This window comes from Falco peregrinus, chromosome 11, assembly GCF_023634155.1.
Source record: "Falco peregrinus isolate bFalPer1 chromosome 11, bFalPer1.pri, whole genome shotgun sequence".
Taxonomy (NCBI): domain Eukaryota; kingdom Metazoa; phylum Chordata; class Aves; order Falconiformes; family Falconidae; genus Falco; species Falco peregrinus.
In genome coordinates this window covers 6,195,188-6,218,574 of record NC_073731.1, presented here as the reverse complement: position 1 = coordinate 6,218,574, position 23,387 = coordinate 6,195,188, and the positions used below count along the sequence as shown (strand labels likewise).

General features: G+C 43.8%; 1 protein-coding gene across 3 annotated transcripts in view; it reads left to right on the top strand.

The window, feature by feature from the left end:
- The window catches only part of PAK5 (p21 (RAC1) activated kinase 5), a 98,044-nt gene that overhangs the window by 37,430 nt on the left and 37,227 nt on the right, over positions 1–23,387 (top strand). The window contains exons 2-4 of one of the 3 annotated variants that reach the window (XM_055816521.1): positions 5,531–5,607; positions 6,948–6,997; positions 14,228–14,442. In XM_055816521.1, the coding sequence (XP_055672496.1) occupies positions 14,239–14,442 (204 nt within the window). In that variant the 5' untranslated portion in view covers positions 5,531–5,607; positions 6,948–6,997; positions 14,228–14,238. The remainder of the gene's footprint in view (positions 1–5,530; positions 5,608–6,947; positions 6,998–14,227; positions 14,443–23,387) is intronic. The other 2 variants (XM_055816522.1, XM_055816523.1) reach the window with 2 other exon arrangements.

Sequence of the window (23,387 nt, the reverse complement as noted above, 5' to 3'; positions counted from 1 at the left end):
CTGCTTTGCCTGTAACTCGTCTTTTCCTCTGAATTAGAAAACTACTTACAAGCTGGTAGGCAAGCAGTGATTTTGCATGTTAAATAGTGTGATTGCTTCATCCCAGTGAGGTTGTACTCTTTCGGGGTGGACAGCTGAAAAATACATATATTAGTAATTAAAATAGATTTTATTTAAAATAATGGATCAGAGATTTTCCAAGTTGGGCATTTCTGTCTCTTTTTCTGATGAACATAAAATTTTGCTGGGTTCAGAGCAGATAATGTGCAGGTCAGCCTTTGTCCAGCTTTACAAAACATTGGCTCAGAAAACACTGATAAAGGGGCATGGTTTATGTTTCTGAGGCTTTGGTTTCCACTGAGACCTGGGAGATAGTGGCAGCAAAAGGGAGGGAAGCAATGTCTCCTCTAGCCTGTGTTACAAAGAAAGGGAATAGGAAATATGCTTTCTCAAATAAGTCAGCCATGCTCCCCCTCTCCCCTGCTTTTGCTTGTACTCTCACCATATAGGGTTATTTTTCCCATCCTGCTATCGATAGAGGGAAATAGAGAAGAGAGTGACTATTTCTAGGGCCAGAGTCCTCCCACTGAAGCCAACAACCTTGAATATGGGCCCAAATGATGCTCTAGAAAGCCCGACTGTGATGACACAGCTGTACACCAGGGAAAAGATAAATGGCATTTGAAGATGACTTTCAGGGAGGTACAAAACACACAGCTGCAGATACCTAACTCTGCTCTCAGCAGGTACGCAGGAACAAAATTTGCCCTGATGAGTCTGATAGTGATGCTTCGGATGAAGTCTGAAGCTCTTTGAATTTTGGAGTTTCCTTTGAGTTTTGAAGCTCCTCACCCATAAGTCAACTCTGTAAAAGAAACAGTCATGCCACCCTAGTAAATATACATATTTTTTTTTCCTTTCTCCAGAAATACCCAGCTGCATATTTGCATTTAAAAAAAGGGATCTGTATGCTGAATGAACTGCGGTTTTTAAGTGGCACCATGGGTAGTTAAAGGCTGCATGGCAGCTCCACTGCAGGATACAGCTTTTCTAGCCTGAGCCCCCACTAGCAGGAGAGGAGCAGCTCACATGGACTTTGCGCTGATTTATTCATATCACAGCTCGTATGTGGGCGATCTGAGCCTTCAGCTTGTGGCGTCCTGAGCATTGGTTACTTTCAAGGACACGCCACAAGTAAGAAACACGGGAGGACAGGATGATGTTATTTCCATTTAAAACACTCAGCCTGTATGTAATAAGAAAGGATAGTTATAATAACATGGTTGATTACCATCAGAGTACTAAAATGGAATTTTACTGGAAAAGGTATAACACAGCCCACTGCTTTGCATAATAATTTTAAAAGCTGTTCAGGACATCTTCCTGCCTTTATCCTGAATAAGCTGAAACTAATTTAGAAAACCAAGGTTGTCCATACAGCTGAACTCAAGGCTGGGCACTGCACACGATTACACACGCTAGGGTGGGTGCACAGGGTGCAGCCAAAGGCTGAGTCAGTGGTGTGCATAAGGTGTGCAGACTGACTTATGGGGCTATATTGTAAAGATGTTATCATCATTCATTTGTGATGTTTCAAATAATTTGAGTATCATGGCTGTCATGAAATCATGTTTCTAAAACCTTTGTATTGCCCCACGAAGCACACAGTAAGTAATCTCTGATGCCCACTCAGAGCACAGATGCTTTTCAGATCAGCTGAAACAAAAAAATACCAAGGAATCTATTGCATCATATGTCAAAAAATGGAGGAAAACCCAAAGTTTACATCTGGGAGTGTTAATTTTATCTTAAATAGCTTTTGAGTTTTATGTGATTCTGTATTTAAGAATAAAAGTAAAATGGTGGAAATGAAATGCAAGGTATTCTAGGACAACATATTTAATTTGTCCAGAAACAGTAATTTTGTTCAGATAAAAAATAGTATTTCCCTTAGTGTGTGAACTCCTGCACACTTAATTCTGTCTCAGCCAGGAAACTTTGCCTCTGGCCTCCGCCACCCGCCATAGCTGCACATGTTTCCTTAATGCTTTTTTTTGCAGTCACTTTCCCAGCTCATCCTTTGATTTCCCAGTTGTATCAGCAGCTTTGTTGGAGTCGTTCCGTAACGAAGTGAGGAATGAATGAATTAATGAATCTCCCTGCCTCTGGAAACAGCGGTGAATGCAATCACAGTCAGTGTGCAGAGATGTCAGTCCTCTTTTTTTAATTATTGTTTTCTAATTGATGATGTATTTCTGCTGCTGAGACTCTGAGAAGGACCTGCAATCCCAGATGCAAATACGCTATATTTCTGTTTTTCTGGGATATAAACAGAGGGTTCAGGACCTGGTGGGCTGCTGGCACCATTTCACTGAGCAGGATGGGAGCCATGAGCAGTTGATTCCTGAGAGGTGATGGCCAAGTTCTTCACCTCTGTGTAGGCTCAGCATCCCCCTCTGGTAAATAACATTTCTCAGAAAACACTTGGAGAAGGTCTTGCTTTCTCTCACAGACTCCTTGTTACAATGGCATTTTCTCAACAAGAAGCGGCCTCCTTCGGAGCTGCGTGTAGAATCGGTCTGTCTGGGCTGCAGAGGGACGATGCTGCGTTGTTTAAGCAGGAACATTTCTTCTGGGGGAGGGGTGGCATTTTGATGTAACTGTCTGAAAGTTTGGAATCTGAACCAGGATATATGCAGTTTCTCTTGGCGTTTCCAAACCAAAATGATCCAAAACCATTTCTATCTTTGTCATTTAAGATGGAAAACAATGAAAAATTCACAGTAGTGTTCATCTTTCTGGATTTGCACTCATTGCCTGGAGATAAAAATGTGTGGGTTTTTCATTCAGTTTACATTATATTATGGATTTTCTCTGGGTGGTCTCAAAACTTTCACATCTGTTTCAGAGATACAGCATAAAGGGTCTCTGTTTCTCCATACAACCTTTCTCTTCCAGTTAAACAGCGAACAGGTAAGACCATCGCTTCCAAACTGATGTCTGGAGATGGCAAAATACAAAGTCTGCAGGGCAAGGTCACTTAGCTCTGAGAAAAATCAGTGTTGAGGAATTACTTAGTTGCAGTTACTTGGATCATCTCCAACAATCAAAAGAAAGCAGGACTGAGCAGGTGCCCCTTGATAAACATTCAATGTTCTTTATAAAGAGCTTATGGTAAACTTTCTGAAGGAGGCAATAAATAGTAAGCTCTAGCAAAGCCTTCAAGGGACCAGTTCCTGTTTTTAATATGGAAACAGCATTGCATGACGGCAACTCAATAGATAATAGGATAAGAATTGACTTTCAAACTAGTTTTTCAGCAGCACAAGGCAGAGTGAGAAAAGGACAAGAAAATGTGTAAGGAATAATAATTTAAAGTAGAATCTATACATTTGCAATTTACTGCAGAATACAGAAATATTTTTCCTTCAGTTATGTAAGAGTGATACAGAGCAAAACTTGATGCAAAGGTAGGATATGGATAGCGATAACAGTAGGTGTGGTTTTCATCTTCCAGGCACGTGCTGTAGATATGTTAATCTATAGACATGTTACTTTGCATTTTAAAGATATTTTGACATATCAAATATGATTTTTTTTTTCTTGGTAAACACTTACAGGTCAGAAGATGCGTTTCATCCATTCTTATCAGAGGCTTGGCATTAATAATGCATTAGGAAGCATTTGTTTCTGTTGATCATTCGTTGGAAAGCAATCTTTATTACAAATGTTATGGTAACACAGCAATTCCTGAGAGCTAGCACAGCCTGTACAGTTTTAGAAGTCAAATAAGAAATGAATTAATATTACTTTAGAAAAAAATCAGCATGTGGAATGCAAACATACCAGTGAGGATTTATGGCAGGAGACTGGCTCCAAAGCCCTGTTCTTGTGAATGTGTCTCAGTGGCACATGATGCTGTTGCAGGCATGTGGCCCCCTCTGGTCCTGCTTGTGCTTGTCACTGCTTGCCCTGTGGCATTCACTGGGTGCTGTAAAATAACCTGTGCTGGGGCAGGCATCCCCCTAAAGCCCATCCTTGATGCAGTTTTGGTATGTTCGTGGATGACACCAGCACAAGATGTATTGTTTTGAGACCTAGAAAGCATTTTGCATCCTTTTTGTTAAAGCTGGTTGTTTGGGGGTTTTTTTTCTACAAATTATCAGGATGTATCAATAACAAATATGGGGCACTTATGAGGAACAGCATGGTCTTGTGATTGTTCTTTCCTGGGAACTGTAAAAAAGCTGTACCACTGCCTACCGCAGTTTGGTCATTGGTATGTTCGTAATGCCAGCTTTGCAACTACCATCAAGTGTTGAGGAGGAAGCTCTGGTTTTGAAAGGGTTAAAACTAATGCTTTACATGCAAAACAAAACCAAGGCATTTTAATGTCCCCTTTGTTGTGCTACAAGTAGGTGCCAATCTGTTTATTTTGCAGAGACTTTGCCAGCACTGAGAGTGTGGCCCAAAATGCAAAGGTGTAACTTGGTCCACAGGATTGATCAGAGCAATTTTCTAGGTGCGTTTCAAGCACTTAGCTCAGTCCTTTCTCTTGACAGATGTAGGATTTCATATCCTTGCAGTTCTTGTCCTACAGTCACCCCAACCTGTAAGAACATTGATATTTACTATTACTAATATTAATAATTAAGTAATATTGTTTCACAACTCTAGTTTTGATACTTCCTGCAGGCTCTCCTGATCTCTGCTCACTCTTGTCTTTTCTACTGATACAGCATCAGTTTCATCTTGATAGTATTTCCTTTTACTGATTGTTTTTCCTAATTCAAAACATAGAGTAGCTGTTTCAGTCATAGAGTACCTACTTCCTTTATGATAGAACTCTATTTAAAAATACTACTAATAATATCAATTCAGAAAAAATATTACAGCTGCTTTGAAGTTTCAGAAATAGCTTGAGATCTGGGGTGTCTCATTTAATACATACTTTATTTAGTACCCCCTCCCTCTAGGTGTCCAGCATTTCCTACAAGGTTAATATCATTAATTATCTCAAGCTGAGCACCCAGAGGACTATTTGCTTCTGCTAATCTGGAATGTTTTCATTTGCTAGGGATAGAAATTATTAGAGTCACCTCCAGGGTTGGTGGGGTTTGGGTTTTTTTTTCCCCCCCCTCTTTAATCTGCCCAGAGCGGTTGCAGACTAATTCACTGTAGAAACCTCTGTCTGTACATAGCTATATATGTGTGCATGTGTGTAAGATAATGGAGAGTGACTGGCTACAATACATGCGTTTAAAACACTCAACTGAAAATTACTAAGCATTAAAATCCACTGGGAATCACAAGACTTCTAAATTAGGCAAGCACATGTCAGTCAGTGTGTGGAAATGAGCCCTTGTACAAGAGTGGCTTTCAATAAGAAGAAAGAGTATTGTTCCCTGGAGTACATCAATCCTAGTTTGGCCACTCTGTACCAGCTTTTACTATTTCTCTGGAAGCATGCATTGCCTTTTGTTATTATTTTTTTTTTCCTGTCTTTTGTTCCATTGTGCATTTCTATTAGACATGTCTCATGGGCCAGCTATCAAGAGACACCCTGCTGCGCTGTGACGAATGAAGGCGTTTTCAACCATAAACAAGGTATTGTGGGATTGAAAAGAAATGTGGACAATGACAAGTCCTGGACAGCTTGTAATTGTTTAAATGTATTTTTATTATATTGTGCAGTGACACAGGAACTCTGAAAAATTGGCTGATTTGACCTAAAGTTGAAATGGGTAGAATGCCATAGGGTAAATGAGGGGCCTTGGGAAAGATGGCATTTTTGTACTTGTCACATGTGGTCTACTCCATCAGTATATATTTTTCCATGATTAAAGCATGTATTTTAATAGTGTTGAAATGACTTATGAGTCCCATCTCAAAAAATACAAGGCACCTTGAAAATCTACCTAATAAGTTAAGTCCTATTGACAGTCAAGCTTTTTTGTTCCTAAAACTCTTGTGGGCATGCATGGGAAATGGTATTTCTGTACTTTCTTTGAATTAAAAAGAGAGAGTTGGTCTGGAAAAACACTGTGGTCACAGGTGATTAATTTTTCAGCAGTGACACAATTTACATGCGGAAGAGCTTAGCAGGATGGTAGAGGTAAAAGACTCTCAAAATTTGGGCTGTGTGGGCTGATTTAGCTCATTTGGGATTTCTAGATCCTTTTTGTGGCTGCCAGAGAGTCAGTGTTTACAGTCATCATCTTGATTCATTAGTAGGGATCTCAGAACATTTTCCGAGAGTTTATTTTATTGTTCCCAAATTGAAATGCTCAAATCATAATTGAGGTGAGCAGGAGGTTAAGAAGGGACCTCAGGAAACAGGGTCTTTAATTAGACAGATAAACCGACCTGGTATTATCCTGCATGGGGTGTTGTCCATCCAACGTGACAAAACAGTATCTGTTCACAAGGTCTGAAACTACCTTGTATCTAAACTGGTGATGAGATCTGCCGCTAGGTAAGACCAGTAAGTAAATGAAGAAATCGGGAACCCACCTACCTGTGGTTTGAGCGTGTGTTGCAGGCAGTTGCCTGCTGGCTTCTAGGTGCCCCCTATTCATCTCAATCCTGTACATCCAGAAAGATCCTCTGGGAGTTAGGGAAGCATTTAGGAGTATCTTATCTGGGCAGTCAAATAGGGTTTCTCCTCTGTCCCAGAGTCACAGTGGTGTGTCAGGCCTGACCTGAAACCAGTGTGGTTTTTTAAGAGCCTTTCCATTAACTTTACTGGTTTCTCATTCAGTCCACTTTGCCTTTCCAGGTATTGCCTCTTGTTTCATCTCCTGAAAAACAGGGTAGCATTCACTGTATTCGGTTAAAAATTAAAAAAAAAGAGGTAAAAATCTCTAAAGAAATAAAGTATGCCTGCAATCAAGGCACACTTTTCACACTTTTTCTTTTTTCCTTCCCCCCCCCCCCCCCCCCCAAAGGAAACTTATGCTCTGATTGCAGCCAGCAGCAGAAGGTCCCCACCGAGAAGGTTAGTACTATCCTTAAAGCAAACAAAAAGGAAATGCAAAACTATTCATTGCTATTCCTTATTTTAAAAAAATAAGGATTTTCCTCATTTTTAGCTGTATAGATACACAGATATGTGTTGGTCTCCTTCTGTTCACCTCAGTGGCAGGGAATTGCACCAGTGTGAGCTGAAGTAGAACCAACATAATTTTTACTTCTCACTTATGGAGTATTTCTTAGCGATTTATGCTGCCATCAGTCTGTACCAGACATCTGCTTTCTCCTTGAGATTGAGTATCAGCCCAGCTCACATTTATCTGGAGTACTGGCTATGCAAGCTGGCTTGACACATTAATTTAATTTGTGCTTCTCAATTCATACTCTTTCATTTACGATCAAATATTGGGAAAGGTTACAATTAATCAGAGTGCCAGAACAGAAGCTGGCAAAACTAATGATGTATTACTGTATTTTGGTTGCTCTGGAGGGGAATAATTGAGGTCCTTGTGCTACAGAAAACTATTATTAGTAAGTAAAAATTATCAAAGGAAAGAGGACCATACCCATCTCCCGTTTCCCAAGCTGTTTCTAACAGTTTTCTTAAGTGTTAAGTTCTTAAAAATGAAGCATTTGATTAACTTTCCTGGCTTTAGTCAGTTTTTTTTTGGCTGTGTGGCTGTGTTGGGGGAAAATATGCCTTTTCATGGGGCATTGTGGGGTTTGAGCCCTCACTGCTGCCCCCCACTCTGGGCTTTCAGATGATACTACTCGGTGTGCATGAAGGCAATTTTCAGATGTTAATAGCATGCTCATCCCTGAGGGAAAAGGGCTCTGCAGCTGCTTGCTCAGCAGAGGAACCACAGGGATTCCCTGCAGAAAAAATACAGGTTGACTGTCTTAACATGGTGTGCACTGCCTAATTGAAAATGAACTAATTGCTGGTTGTTTAAAAAGCAAATGTGTTGCTGGGCTGAAGCAGACAGTAAACACAGAGCCCCTCCTGAGGCAGTATATACAGCACTGTCATGTGCTTGAGCAGCAGCAAGGTGGGCATAAGAAATCCTTGTGTGATTCCCAGGGTGGCTCAGGTTATTCTGCTGCTGGACACAGATGATTTCCTTGAGTTAGTGGGACACAGCACCTGGCTGCTGAAATACTGTAAATACTGTAATTAAAAAAAAAAAAAAAAAAAAAAAAAGGGGTTATGTAGCTATTGTGCACAATCTTAAAAATTGAGATTTTAATGTAAAAATATCCATCTCACTTTGTTACTCTAGTTACTAACTTTATAAGGTTATTTTATATTTTTATGTATGGCAGAATTGCAGACCTTTGCTCTGTCTCAGTCTGTGGGGTCATCGGGGATGGCAAGTGCCGTTGTCAGTGCGGAGTGAATGCACTGGGGACTCTGGTAGTTCTCAAGATACAAGGCAATAAAAATCAGGGAAGTTGGGAAGACTTAATCTAAAAGAATAGCTACTGAGAGGGGAAGAAGAAAGTAGCTCTGACATTGGGAACAGAGTCTGGTATTCTTAAGTGAGGCAGAGTTGAGGAGACTTCTCAGTTGGTGGGATGACTGGATTCCTCTTACTTAGGATATGATAAAAGATCCAGAATATAACCTTAGGATTTTCTCCTTTTACTTCCAACTGCCTCAGGTTTCACATGCTGTTAAATGCAAAAAGTTGTTATTGTGGCTGTTTACATAAATCTGGACTTGCAGCTTCTCAGTTTGTAAACAGGAGAGGCACAACCCACCAAAACCCCAGAATGGGCCAAGTGTATGAGACTGAACCAACGGAGCAACCTGCCACCTCTGAACATGACCTCAGGGGTGTGAGCTGGGCAAGGCTCACTTCTTTTTTTAACTTTTTGTGAGAAGGCTAGTGCTGGAAATCCTGCCCTAAGCACAGACATCTTCATATGAGGACCTGAATGGACTCCCCTGGCATCCAAAATGCTGCCACCCTCTTTCTCCAGGGTAGGGCTATAGGATACTTCTTGATGGAAAAATACCTTCATTTGTGGCTGGAAGGCAGCACGATGACGGTGCAGTAGCTGACAGAGTGATTTGCTTTACTGGTCCATGTGGCGGACCTTGCACAGGCAGTGTCTCAGACATGGGGAATTTTCTCCGCATGCGGAGACCTGATCTGTCACTGAAGGTCACGCGTGAAGTTCGGATCAGTCCAGGAGTCCATGGCACTGTGATGCTCAGTGAATTATTTCTGAGCATAGAAAGGAGTGAAGTGAAAAGAAGCCAAGTCTGGCATAGATTTAACAGGCAGGGTGTGCTGATTAGCGTGTAATTCGATTTGTTAGGCACTACAGTAAACAGCATTAAGTGCAGAATGCAGTGATTGCTCCTGATAGCACCCCTTCAGCATTACCTCGGTTCCTGCAGCACTTGGATGGAGCTGTGTTACGACTGTTCAGCAGGCACCAGCAGAGCTGGCAGTACTCCTATCCTGGGCAGAAGCCTGGGTAACAAATACTGCCATTAGAAATGGGTTTGGATAGCTGTGTCTACAGAGCACAGCTCACACATTTCTCCTGCGATCCCTTACTCCTTCCCCATTCCCCAGTGGTGCAGCTGGGACCAGCGCTGCTGTGGGTTACTTGGCCATTGTCAGCAGGAGAGGTGGTGCAATAGGCTGATTTTCCCCACCAGTATTGTGTTTTCCTCCAGTAAGTGCCCTGTCCATAGGTTTTTTCCATCGTGGCTTTTGGTAAAGGGAAGTCCCTTGTTTTTATCCTTGTGCCACAGTTGGAGCATGGGTTGGAGCATCTCAGCTCTGAGCTGAATGCAGACTTACCTCCTGGCTGCCCTGCTTAAGAACAGACTTACGTTTGGTGTCATGCTTATAAATTTTGTTAGCTGTAACTGAAAGACTGCCTCCTTCAAACCTCCCATTTACAAACACGGAATTAATATACTGCATTGTTTCAGCATAAGGGTAAATGTGTCGAAATACTCCATCAAAGCCATGTAATGATGAGTCCTGTTTTTTCTTACACACACACACCCACCCCCCCCCCCCCACCCCCCCCCCCCCCGAAGATAGCTCAAGCCCACTACCATCAATAGTAGCTGCTGTTAGGACAGGCTCCCCAGCCCCCTTGTGTCGTACCACCTTGCAGCACGTATGTGATGTTGAAATCAGCCAGACTACTCTTTGGCAAAGCACATACAAGTAGAGGACAGACATCCTGGCTGTGCTCATCCCCACAAAAATAGCAACAAATATTAGTATGATACCTCTCATTTCCTCTTGTTCTGTGGGGGTAAGCGCAGGAGGAGCTGGACAGAGAGGTGGCATTTGCTGAGAGACCTGGCACAACCAGGAGTACGTTGGAGGCTGTCAGGAGGAATTAAGTTCAGGATGAGTGCTCCGGCATGGGGAGGATTGGGTGAGGGTGCCACACAGGCAGCTCTGCAGAGCTGCCTTGCAGCCACTTTGCTCCCTAAATGCAGGTGATGGTCCTGTTGTCTGTGGTTTTTCCAAACTAATCCCGTTAGGAAAATAGGGTTTCTTAACAACAGAGAGGATTGCTGTTTTGCACGCCAGAGAATGGATAGGTGCCTGAATGAACCTTGACTTCCTATGGTTTGTGCTCGTTAGAAATTCTGTAACATTTGTGTTGTACACACGTTATCCAGCATCCTCAAAAGGTCCACCTCTTACTCCTAATTCAATAAACCTTGGAGAGCTTTCTCATTTATTCACTTGTCCAGGATGTTTTCTGCTTCCACACCTGATTAAATGAGTAAATGCTTTATTTCTTGTGTCATAGCAATAAAGCTATGGCAAAAATTAAATAAGCTTTCCTTTCTGAGGCCTGATCACCAAGCACATTAGTGGGGACTGAATTAGGGCTTTTGCAGGCCAGGAACAAGAGGTCTCAGGCTTGGCTGCCCCAAACTGACATCCTCAGAGAGCCAAGGAAAACAAGTAGCATCATTCTTACTCTTTGGGAGAACTCGGAGCAACAAAATTTCTTTGTGACTACTGTGCATGTTACTTACTTAGAGGGACCGCAGTAGAGGTTGACTTTGCTTTGCAGCAGGATGAACAAACCTTGCTGGCTGATGAAGCAAAGCAACAGCGCACTGCGTTTATTATTGATACCCTTCAGAGCTGGTTGATGCTCCACTCCTTTTCGTAGCACCAGGCAGCTGTTAGCAGAGCTGGTGGAGAGGCAACGTGGCCCAGGAGGGCTCCTGCCCTGCTCCCACAGGGACGGGGCTGCTGTCTGCCAGGTTTCCTGGTGACCTTTCACAGGCACAGCCCCATGGGAGATGTTCTCTGGCCACCGAGATGCATAGCATTTCTGCGTTTGCCTGCGTGACTGAATCCATCCCTTGTTGTGTGAGGTGCCAGTATCCTTGTCTCTCCTGTTAGAGCTTCATGGTCAATTTCATCTGATCTAAGCCTGAGCTGCAGACAAAACGGGGCTAAGTCTGATGCACAGACCTCAAGACGCCATCCCTGTGCAAAAATGTGGCCCTGGCATCAGTTTTTAGACTAAAATATTCTCTTGAGAAAGTAAAGGTCCTGCTGCTCCAATTTCACATTTGCTTCTAGCTGCAATGGTACTGAAACAAGAGAGAGCAATGTATCAAAGAGCAATTTAAAAACAAGAAGAGTGGCGTCTTGTTGAATGACTGCTGTATACTTTAAAAAGGCAATATGCAGTATGCCAGCTGATGTGCTTTTATTTATCTGATGTTGTTTGGAGCTCTGGAGGACTTCAAGCATCTGACAGCTGCTTTAGGATGCAAGTCCAGTGGGAAACTGTGCAAGTACTGGCATTGATCAGATGAAGAAGTACATGTCTAGAGCTGATGGTTTAAAATGTGACTCCAATAGGTCTCATAGATTCACACCCTAGAGGGTGAATGAAATCAATCCAGTGCCATTGATCTGCAGCCGGCTCTGATTTGTGAGCCCCACGGATGAGCAGTGAATACAAGCTGCTACTACTTGAACTGCCAGCTGCTTCTGTTTGAGCCTTGAAAACAGTCTGTGAAGAGAGACCAACCATGATGGCTTTGGGTTAGGCTGGAAAAAATAAAAAGATTGTGATGCTGGAGGTGGGAAAAGGGCCAGATACTATGGTGATCATAAGAGGTTTCAGGAGAGGAAGGTGGGGAAAATACCCACATTAACAGAGATGGAGGGAGACTGTCAAAAGGGCAGGAGATCTGGAGGGAGTTCAGAGAAGGGGAGAAAGCCAGATGGGGGCTGGAAGATGAGACCTGTGAAGAAAGGCCAACAGGGGTAAATCCACTCAATTTAAAGAAAATATGCACAAAGGAGACAATCACCTGCAAATACACGGGAGGGACTTACAAGGCAGCCAGCAATCAATTTTCAAATAATGGACCTGATCTTTAAGTAAACTCGTAAAAGGGAATGAGGGTGGAATAAATACCTGATTTATCATCCCATCTTTTTTGCAACAGCAGCAACACAACTGTATTTATTTTTTTTTTTCCCTGAGCTTCTCCTCTCCACGTCCTCAATCATGAAGTCAGGGCAGCACCTTTACAGCTGCTGTGATACAAGAGGTTTTATAGAGCTGGCAGCCTCCTTGCCCAGCTGCTGTTTTAGACAGATGCTGCTCAAGGGCTTACCAAGCCGTGCTTGAAATGGTCGTGAGATCAAGGTGGAGGACTATTTTGAGACAGCAGAAAGCAGACAGAGGACTTTTCTAGGACAGGACAGTATTTTGTGGAAAAACAACAGGACCTCTGTCTGTTTCGCTGGGACCAGGAATTTGTCCTTGCCTTACACGGCAGGTTTCTGGAGTCCTTCAGAAAGCCAGTTCTGAACTTGCGTCAGTATAACCATTAGGGCCACTTTGATGTAAGGTGTGAGCCGCCAAACACAAGGGTTAATCCAGGTGTGAGTATAGTGGCTATTTCTGGTGCCAATGAGTAGAGCAAATATCTTTATCCCTTTTCAGCTTGCAGTTCACGCCTCCTTCCGCTTTGCCTCTGAAACCTCCATTGTCCCAGCTGCCTGCCCGTGCTCCCTGTGCGCCCTGCAGATCCTCCCGCAGCCTTCCCCAGGCTTCTTAGGAGGGGCCAAACAGAGAGGAGGGTGTCAAACCAACACTCTCTTGTCAGGAAATAACAAAACTGAATAGTTGACAAAAAATACTTGTTGTAGAGTAAGTGCTGTAACAATTAGCTTTATCTGGCAGCCGGATCAACCCAGGTCTCTCTAGCAATGCACCAGCTGGGAAGGTCACAGTTCCTCCAGCAGCCTCCAGGTCCTTTCTTGCACGGTGTTGGAGGGACTCGTCTCTTCTCCCCACCACCTGCACAAAGACCGAAGGAACTAATCCTTTCTTCTGGACCTTAAAAGGAGTAGGACCCTTGCTGTAATGAATACCAACAAGTCTGCTGAGCGAGGTGCACACACACACCCCAAGCGTAAACCCAGGTGCTTCAGGCATGTGGCTCTCACAGCAACTCATTTCTCTCCTGAAGGGGAAGTCATGCCATGTAAATGTGATGACTGCAGCAGCTAATATGATACTGGTTTTGAGCAGGACCCTTTATGAATGCAGATGAAGGCCCTTAGATCAGGTTGGAATTAGATCTGCGCTCACTGTCTTATTTGCGTTGTTGAAATGGCGTAGGAGTAAAACCCCCGTTGTCTGCTACTAGGTGAGATGTAGATATGAATGTAATGGGGCCAGGCACTCATCTGGGGTGGACTGTCTTTTCTCAGAGATCTGGCATATAGATTTAAGACGCAGAGCTGTGTGTGCGTTTTTTCTCATGGTGTGTCGGGGTATGGCTTGCCACTTCCACTGCGTGCTGTCCTCGGAGCAAAGCCATGCTCTGCTGGCTGGTGTTCCTCAGGGCTGTGAGCTTTCACAGGACACAGCTTGGAGCATGAGCAGATAGCAGAGCGAGGAGCAGGAAGTAGGGCCTGGGGCTTTGTCTCCTGGGAGTAGAAGCATTTCCTTCTTCCATAGGGTGTTATGAGCATCTATAGACTTGAGACTGGGTTCATTTCTTCAAATTTCAGTCCCTGTGAGAGGAGGTCAGATAAGTGCTTTCCTTGCAAAGATCTCAAAGGCAGTATGTGTGGAGTGAAGTTCTTATAGCTATTTGGCTAATAACATCTACTAAAATGATCTATGCAGCAGAGGGAATGGCTGCAGCTTGCAACAAAGCATAAAGATGTTTTTTAAATTATTGTTTTTCTTTCCTGTTTCCCTACGATGTCTCCAGATTTTTCCACCATGTTCGGAAAGAAGAAGAAAAGGCTTGAAATTTCTGGGCCCTCTAACTTTGAGCATCGAGTTCACACTGGCTTTGACCACCGGGAGCAGAAGTTCACGGGACTGCCTCAGCAGTGGCATAGCTTGCTGGCGGACACGGCCAACAGGCCGAAGCCTATGGTGGATCCCTCATGCATCACTCCTATCCAGCTCGCGCCTATGAAGGTATCGTGCAAAGTCACTTTTGAATTTCCTAACCTACCTTTAATTGCATGTAACCTCAATGAAGGAATACCAGTAGTGGCTGTCGTGGGAGGCAGGCACAGCTGGGGAGTGTGCGACTACAGAGAGAGTGTTGGAAATCCAAATATTTAATAGTAGAGCTGCAAGGAAAAGGAGTTACATGTTTAAAACTTGTACGAATGTCCCAGAAGAGTGTGAGTCATGAGTCTTGCAGGGGCTGTGCCTTCACATTCTTGGGCTGCAGGAGAAAAAGCCACAAGTCCCGGTGGAGGCCCAAAACGATGCTCTTCTGCAGCATAAAGCTCCTTGATAATTAATTTAAGAACAGTGCTTTAGGCAAAGGCAGTTACTTTGGAGCAAGGGAGAGAGGGAAAAGTACACCAAAGGAAAAAAATTAAATTGCTTGTTCAGCCAGGCAAGGAGCTCAGGGAGGGATCTCATTGCCACCTGCTACTGCCTGGAGGGGATAACACAGGTAAAGGAGCTGAGCTTCTCGCCGGGTGGTAAAATGAGGGGAAACAGCCCCAGGTTGTGGCTTGGGAGGTTCAGGCTGAACAGTTGGGGAGAAAACTTGGCTTGGAGGGTAGAGCAGCGCTGGACAGGGCACCAGTGTAGCTCTGGGATCCCCATTCTCAGGGGCTCAGGATTCTGGTAGACAGATTTGCCGTGATTTAGCAGCGTTTCTGGGATTGCACATCCCAACGCCCCAGTAAATCATACCTGTGTGCTGGTGATAGCCTATACCCCACCAGCTGTGTACTTCTTGCCGTCACGCAGCTGCAAAATAAATTCAAGATTTCATTTTCATGTGAATTTTTCTGCAGCAAGGGAAAAATCAGATAATCCCAGGAACACAGGCCCTGCATTTATATTTGATAAGTGCTCTTTGCTAAATTTATATTTACTGCCTGCTCCTAAAGGGCACTCATCACTTGCCGATCAGGACTGCTGGGTGTTGCTACAGGACAAGGAGGATAAAACCAAAGTCTTGATTTTTTGCTGTAATAAAATATCTTACTGTATAATAGAGGCCCAGAATAATGAGGAGAAAAAAGTAAGCAAACCTTTTCCTGCGAGGGGAGGAGAGCAACTTCGTTCTGCAGCCTTTCTTAACACCAAAAATATCCCTGGGTGTTTTGACATGAATGCATAAAGATGTTTTAAAAAGGAAAAAAAAATCACTTTACTATCTTGCAGCAGTACCATCTCTTTTCTGCAGTTTCAGAGCCTTAAATCCGTAAACTTAAAAAGTTTTAAAACATACTACCTTTCTCAGCACCATATAGGCAATACAACTGTGATTGTTGCCTGCAAATGGACATATTCGTAGCTTGGTTCAAGGGTCAAGCCTTACGTGAGTAATTGCTGCATTTTGAAGTGGAGAAAATCACTGTCAGTTGTCGATTGCTTTTCTGTCTGTATATCAAAGGTCTACACGTGTCTGCGTATCAGAGGTCTGTATATCTGTGTATACCAGGGATGTGCTTCTGACCTAAACCCTGCTGTGCCAGGAAAGGGCTGGGACCAGGAGCCAAAATGCAGCTCCCAAGCCAAGCTCAGTGTAGCCTTGGGGCCATGGTGGTCCTCAGTGCAGCCATGCATCCCGTGACATCTTTCCAGGATGCGTGTCTTGGGGACAGGATGCCTGCAACCTGGTACCCATCTCAGCAGCAGCTGTGGGGCTGAGCACAAACAAGCCCATCTGTGGAGGCACCAGCAGGAAGGGGTTTCTGCATAGACGGAAGATGTGAATTTGGAAGCAGATTACCCACGTTGCAGTTAATTCCATGTCACTGCTCCGAAGGTACAGTTAAATGAGGAAATGGGGTTAAGACTGAAGGATTCAGGAAATTGTGCCTTCATCCTCCACTTACTTTCCGGATTCAGGACTCAGTTACAGCCTATTGAAGTGGGTCTCCATAACAGTGCTAGCAAAAACAGGTTAGTTTTAACAGCAACTGAGAGGCTTTGATGGTCATCTGAGAATTTGCTTTTACCTCTATTGCAAGATACCGTTTTACTGTGTATTTATTAAGAATTAACATGCCTTGTTTCAATGTAACTCAACTTACAGAGAGAAACTGAGTTGTGGCCACATTAAAACTAAGAATATTTAATGATGCTAAAGTAGTTCAGCATAATAATTTAATTTAGATTCAACTTTTCTCTTTTCCATCCAGCAGTTGATAGTTTAATTAACGCACTTGTGAGCGCACTGAGGTGTAGCAGAAGAAGATTCTCAGTTGTGCCCTGAGTCACGGTATTAAGTCAGACCGAGGCATTTGGCCAGAGTTGGTTCGTGCTGTGGTTTCAGGTCACACTGCAGCTCTGTAACTCCGCTGTTCTGCAGTCCTGGATTTATTCTCTGCTTAATTACTTCAGTATTGACTACCTGTATGGTGTGAGGCAGAAGTGTTCCTTTGTGACTGAAGAGTAGCAGAGCTTGTAGAGGTAGACTTTGGGGGCACAATTTCTTGGTTTTGAGACACAACTGGTATCTGCTTCTTTTGGACTTCACCCAGAACTGAAGCAGAGGAAGGGACTTCGGTAGGTTTTGCAGCTTCCCTGGTTAGCAGTGCTTGCTTGTTTCTCAGTCTGCAAAGTAGATAGGGTCTGATGGTACATAGTGTATTCCTTTGGGTAAAAAAAAAAAAAAAAAAAAAAAAAAAAAAAGATAAATATTCTCACTGCTCCATCTGTACTCAAAGGCTGCAGCAGCAGCGATGAAGAGGCAGCACCCTGGGCTCCCAAATATCCTGGGGGATGTCATTGCCTTGCCTCTGCGTTGGCTGGGATGAAAGGCTTGTAATGCTTTTGCATACGGGTGGTGGTGGCTTGTCGTGGTAATATCAGTGTTACAATCCAAGCCTGAGCTGACTGTACAAATTCATTCATTTCAAGCACAAGGAGGGACAATAATGGGATTCCCCTTTGTGGTGTGGATGACCCAGATACCAGCAGAGTATTGTGTATTTCAGATGCTAAAACGAGGTAGAAAATTTCATGAAAAGTAGAAAGCGGTAGTGATCTTGATAGGTTTGGTGTGTGGAGGCAAGGCTTTTGAAAAAAGGCTGAGTTTTCACTGAAAACATCTCTGTGTGAGGAGTGTGAACAGTCTGTGTCTTCTTTTATTTAAAATAGGCTTCGTGAAGTCTGAGATCCTGATGCCAGGCCTCTCAGACCTCTTGGTTCAGTACTTTGTGGTTTTCCCACGTGTACCTGGAGCCTCATGGTTTGCATATTTGCCCTCAGCACACAGTATGTCTGGTTTGCCATCACTGTTATGCTGCACAGGAGCTTCAGTTTGTTGCCACCCTTTGATTTTTGGAAAGCCTCAGAATTGGTAACTAAGTAAATGCGTTGTCTTCAGATAGCAAAACTCATTCTTCATGGTTTCTGCACTCTGCTCAAAATATTAGGTAAACAAACACCAGAACCCATATTTGGGGAATTTTTGCCAGAAGAGGTTAGCGTTGGCTTTATAAAGATGCTCCGTTAAGATGCTTGAATGTCTGATGCTGTCAGTGGGAGTGGGACAGCACTGAAGCCTTGTTAAAATCCCTTCCCAATGCAGTGAACAGCTGAGTGTTCTCACTTCTGTCAAGTTGTTGGAGGAAAAAATGCCGTTTGTTTCTGAAAAACACCATTCTGGGGTTATTCTTCAGTTGTTTGTGCAGGTACATACATGAAGCCTCCATGGCTTTGGTTTTGTTGATGCTTTGGGTAGCCTCACCCATCCACATCATCAACAAGATTAAGGTGCCCAACCCGAAGATGACATGGTGGTAGGATTGTCCTTGAGTAAGGAGGGAGGTGGCTGTGAGTATTTGAGTGGCCAAATAGATAAGAGGCATCAAGAGGACTGCATCCTTCCTGCTGGGACCTCTGCATGTCCTTCTCCCCTGAGCACGTTGCAGTAAATCTAACTGTGCTCATGTGTTGGAATTTTCATGTTTCCTGAACTTTCTCCCCCATTTTCTTCCTTTGAAAACACAAGGTGTAAGGGGACAAGGGCTTTCACTGCCCTGTGGTATCTGGCATACACTGAGATGAGCGTTAGTACAGCTTGGCGATGCAGAGGGGTCAGTGTTCAGCCAGCAAAGGAGAGTGAGATCCTCAGCTTGACATTGATGCTGTATTGTCAGCAAAATGGGAGGAGCCTTTTCTGTGCCGTGTGGGTTGAGCTGCCTTCAAAGTAGATGAAACATCATCCTTTCCGTCGCTTCACCAAAACGCCCTCGAATGCCCCACAACTGGGCTGAGATGCACATTAATTTGAGGTGCACATCAGTTGTGCCATTAACCTGTGGCAGTTCATTTACCTAGTGTGTGTCGCAGGGCAGAGAATTTCTGTAGGGGACAGACCACAGGGTCACTGGCTTTTCTCTCTTTCATGCTAATTTTTCAATGGCCAATGTTTTGTCTTACTAGTTTTAGTTTTTCTAACTTCTACCTCTCAAACCTTGACCCTGATCCTGGCAAGTTAACTGTAATTTTTAAAACTTCTCTAAGCTTCTACTGCTATAATTCAGCCTCTGTACCACACAGGGTAAAAATAATCAGAAAACGAGGTATTGGTAGTGGCCCTTTTAATAGCTCTGACATGAAAATCAAAGCTTCTGTTTACTGTGCATGTTGACAGAAGGAAAAGAAGACATTTCTATTCCCCATCGTATATGGCCTCTTGAAGTATTTCCAACAATTGAAGCCTCGTTTAAGGTGTCATTTTTTCCCTACATTTACATGCTCTCCTTGCTTAGATGAAGAACACCGAGCATTTGCACAGAGCTGTGCACAGCGGTGCTGTGGCCAGAGACCTCAAAGAGAGGAGATGAGCAAGGGTCCTTGTCTGGGCTTGAGCAGTCAGAAGTGTCCAGCGCTCAGTAGGTAACCCCAGCCCTCTCCTGCCGTGTGGAGTTGCCCAGGGGAAATGCCTGGCCAGGTAAAGGGGGACTTAGAAATAAGAGCTGTTCAAAGGCTTTGCCCACTGCTTGGGGGCAGATGGATAAAGCGGTGGTTGTCCTGACCTCTCTTCCTTGCCCTCCTGAATTTTTACCTCTCCCTCCTTGTCGATAGCTCCTTCTTTTTGCTTATTTCTCCCATGGTACCTCTGCAGATGGGACAGGCTGAAGTTCTTGCTTGAAGGAGGTTTGCTCCCACCCCACCAGGGTGCTGTGGACCCACGGCACTGCTCTTGCCAGGACAGGACCTGGAAGGCTGCTGACATCTCGTGGGCCTTCCTTGTAACCACATCATGAAAATTCATGCCTAATAACCCACGTCCCCTAATTACACACGTTGCAGTCGCACATTGGGCATGATGCATGCTCAGCCAGGAGAAGGTGGATGGGGTGTCCCCAAAAAGGGCAAGAGCCGACACCTTGCAGCATAGGAAATTTTGGTGGAAGGAAAATATTTTGCCAGCACGTGTGGTTAGGCAGTGGGACAGCAGCCTGGGGGGCCTGTGGAATCTCAGCCTTTGGAGAGGGCAAAATGTGATGGCCAGTGCCCTTAGCAGCCTGACTGGGCTTTGATGTTAGCCCTGCTCTGAGCGGGAGGTTGGACTGGGTGACCTGCAGAGGTCCCTTCCCTAAGTTCTTCTGTGATTATCTTCATCTACAAGTGATTACAGTCAGATTTGCAGTTGTCCTGTAATACAGCCCTGCTTTCAGTTTATTTTGATCACTAAACAGGAACGTGTTTGATGCTACGTGGTGCCAGAAGAAACTATGGCAACATATCTTAAGTCCAAGCCTTTTTTTCAAAGGGGTTAATGCTTCACTCTTGAGGGCTATGTGGTTTGCCACGTTTTTAAGCGTAGTACTACTGCAGTTCACCCCCAGAGCCTGCTGTGCAGCTGTAATACGAACGTGCCACCTAGTGTCCGTTACCGTCACATTTACTTGGTGTGAGAAGAGCCAAGTTGCCAATTTCGTGTAATCTCACTGGAAACCTATCACTGTACAAATGAAAAATCAGCCACAGTATGAATAAATGCAGGAAGTACACAGCTCAGATTTTTTATAATTTTTTTTATAATTTACATCACTAGGCTAATACATTCTTATATGTACTACATTGTACAGAGGAGGGGTTTGGTTTTATTTCTGATCGTCTGATTTCAGGAAATTATAGGTTTTTACATAAGTCCTTTAGAAGAATATTGCTGCTGCCTGTGAAGTCGAGTTCGACAAAAGAGAAAATGCCTAAATAAAGGAATAGCCAGAATTTTTTCAGATGAATAGTTCATTTTATGGAAAATGCAGTTTCACTGTAAAGACTGTCAGCTGGAAGGGGATACATTTTGGAGATTAGAAATTGTTTGTTTCAGGCTTTTCTGTCAAAATATTTAAATATTTTGCTTTTAAAGATCAAAGCAGACTTGGATGTGAGGTACTCCAGGAAGCAGCCCAGAGCAGGGCTGTTAGAGCAATTTGTCTTCTGGCATTACCGTAGCAGGAGCTGCCTGTCCCTCTCCATCCATGGACCCTGGGCAGGGAGGTCAGGTGAAAACTGCCTGAGGACAAGAGGTAAGGGAGAGGAATGCTATTGCTCCAGCAATACTAGTTTCTCCTTTCCTTGCACCCTCCTTGGGTCTTCTCCATACCCATATCCACACATATTCAGTGACATTAATACATTTTCATGTCTGTCAAAAGTATGTTAACTGGTGCGTGTGGATTTTTTTACTACAGTGTCACTTGCAACCTGGAGTCATCATGAAATGAAGCCAAGCCTGTCAGAGTTTAAGAGGCATTTGGACAATGCCCTTAATTAACATGCTTTAACTTGGTCAGCCCTGAATTCTTCAGGCAGTTGGACTAGATGATCGGTGCAAGTCCCTTCCAACTGAAATAGCCTGTTCTATTTTAAGGAAGCACTTCTTCCCATGGTGCTTTTAACTGATGCATTCTCAGTTCTTTATAATTTTGAGTTTCTGGCTTTCTGAACAGCAAAGTTCCTGATCAGCTTTTTAGCAGCAGTTCTTTCATTTTCATACCATTGCCTTTCACAATATTGAAGCATTTCATCCAGCCTGACTTGAAATTGTTTTTTTAGAGCCTTATTTTGAGAAGAAAAAACAGCGCTATTATAATTTCAGATTGCCTGAAAACACAAAACATTCCTCAGTTTTTCAATTCAACTAATGAACCAGAAAAATCAATTATTCACATAATTCTTCTGACCAAGATACTTGTCCTTCATAACAAAGCTCTCAGGTTCAGCCAGGTATGTTTAAAGGGTCTGACTGCAGCTGAACTGTGAACACCAGCATCAGGGTTTACGAGCACGACCTGGCCATCCTAGAGAAACGCTAAGGTTGCCAGTAAAAAAACCTCTGCTAGCACACAGAATAAATACTGTAAGTGACAAAACAAGTTTTTCACATTCTGCCTTACTCTTATCCTTCAAATGTGCTCAGATGACCCAGGAGTGGTGCCTGCAGAAATGTGGTTTTCAGAGGTGGTCCTAGCTAACACAGATAGCGCTGGGCAGGGAATGATGCTTTGGTCCACATTGGACCATGTAGACAAGTTCAGCATTGCGCTAAGGCTTTAAGTGCATAATTTTACCCCTCTCTCTTGGAGGGGTGATAACGGGTTTGCTGTCTGCAGGGTGGAGATCTAAGGAAGCTGTTGCAGAAATCCTTCGTCATCTGGGTAAGCTGTGTTCGCGCAGTAGTTGGCATAGATGTGAATTGGTCTGCTCACATGAGAAAGGAGTTAGTTTACCTGGGCCTGCAGCAATAGACAATAATATAGGTCACAGGCTTCTGGGGTAACAGTAATTTTTAGATGTTTTTTAACATGTTTTTAGATGCTGTTTGCATCAGCATTGTGAATTTAAGTAATATTAGCACTGGAGGCATCTTGCAAGGGCAAGATTTAGTTCTGTTAATGAGCGCTTATGTGGGTGAGTAGAACGTCACAATATTAAGTAAAGTAAATACTATGCTAAGTAAAGATGGAAAGTAAATTTAGAGTTCACAGTCTGCATCTGCTGAGGCAGACTAGCCTGCTTTAGAGGTCAGAACCACGTTAACCTGGAGGTCTACACATAAAAGGGGCAAACTCTTGGGTGTTAGCGTTTCAGAAATTGGATCTGGTCTCCTCTGGGAATACCAGACTGGGAATACTCTCCAGGTAGCTTTGTATGAAACAACCTGACCAAGGACACTTGTAATCAGGATCTTTTTTTAACATGGAAGTTAGTCCCTGAAGACAAATCTATAGGAAACTGTTCAGTAGCTCCTCTGGCTGGCTTGTCTGCCCTGATAGATGAGCCATGCTCCCAGCTTGTGCCTGGAGGTGGAGGGCTCTGGCTCCATCACTGCTAACATGGCTGTTGTTTCCTTTTCATTCATTTAACCAGGCTTTTTGCCTCCAAAACTTTCCCTGCACCGACCTATAAGATTTCTGGGGCCAGATCGGGCTGTAAAGGAGTAGGCAGGTGGAGGGGATGCCTTGAGGCAGCTGCTGCAGCCGTAGGGGTCCTTCTGTTTTCTGTACCATGGTAGTGATCCTCCAGGGTAAAGCCTGGAAAATAAATGGTGAAGTGTAAGCTGGAAATGCTTTCCCCAGTGAACATGTGGAAAGGCTGAATGTGTTTTACCTAGCTTCAGTCAAATAGTTCAGTGAGCTCTTGTTGGCTCAGCTGAGAAAGCTGATGGAGTAAAACATGCCGGCAGATTTCTTGCTTCCACGGACTGGCTGAACTTCCAATAGTGCTGCAGAAGTGACTCAGGTATGAAGCTGTGTTGATGTTAGAAAAACTGCTCATTTTGTCAGTGGCCTGCAGTGGGAAGCACTAGGTGGCAGCAAGAAATCTCTGGAAGCTCATCTCCCTGCACGTCAAAAGCCGACCCAGACAGCAGAAGTAATGAGAAATCTGCTTGGGCATCCTGATGGCATTTGTTCGAGGTAGGC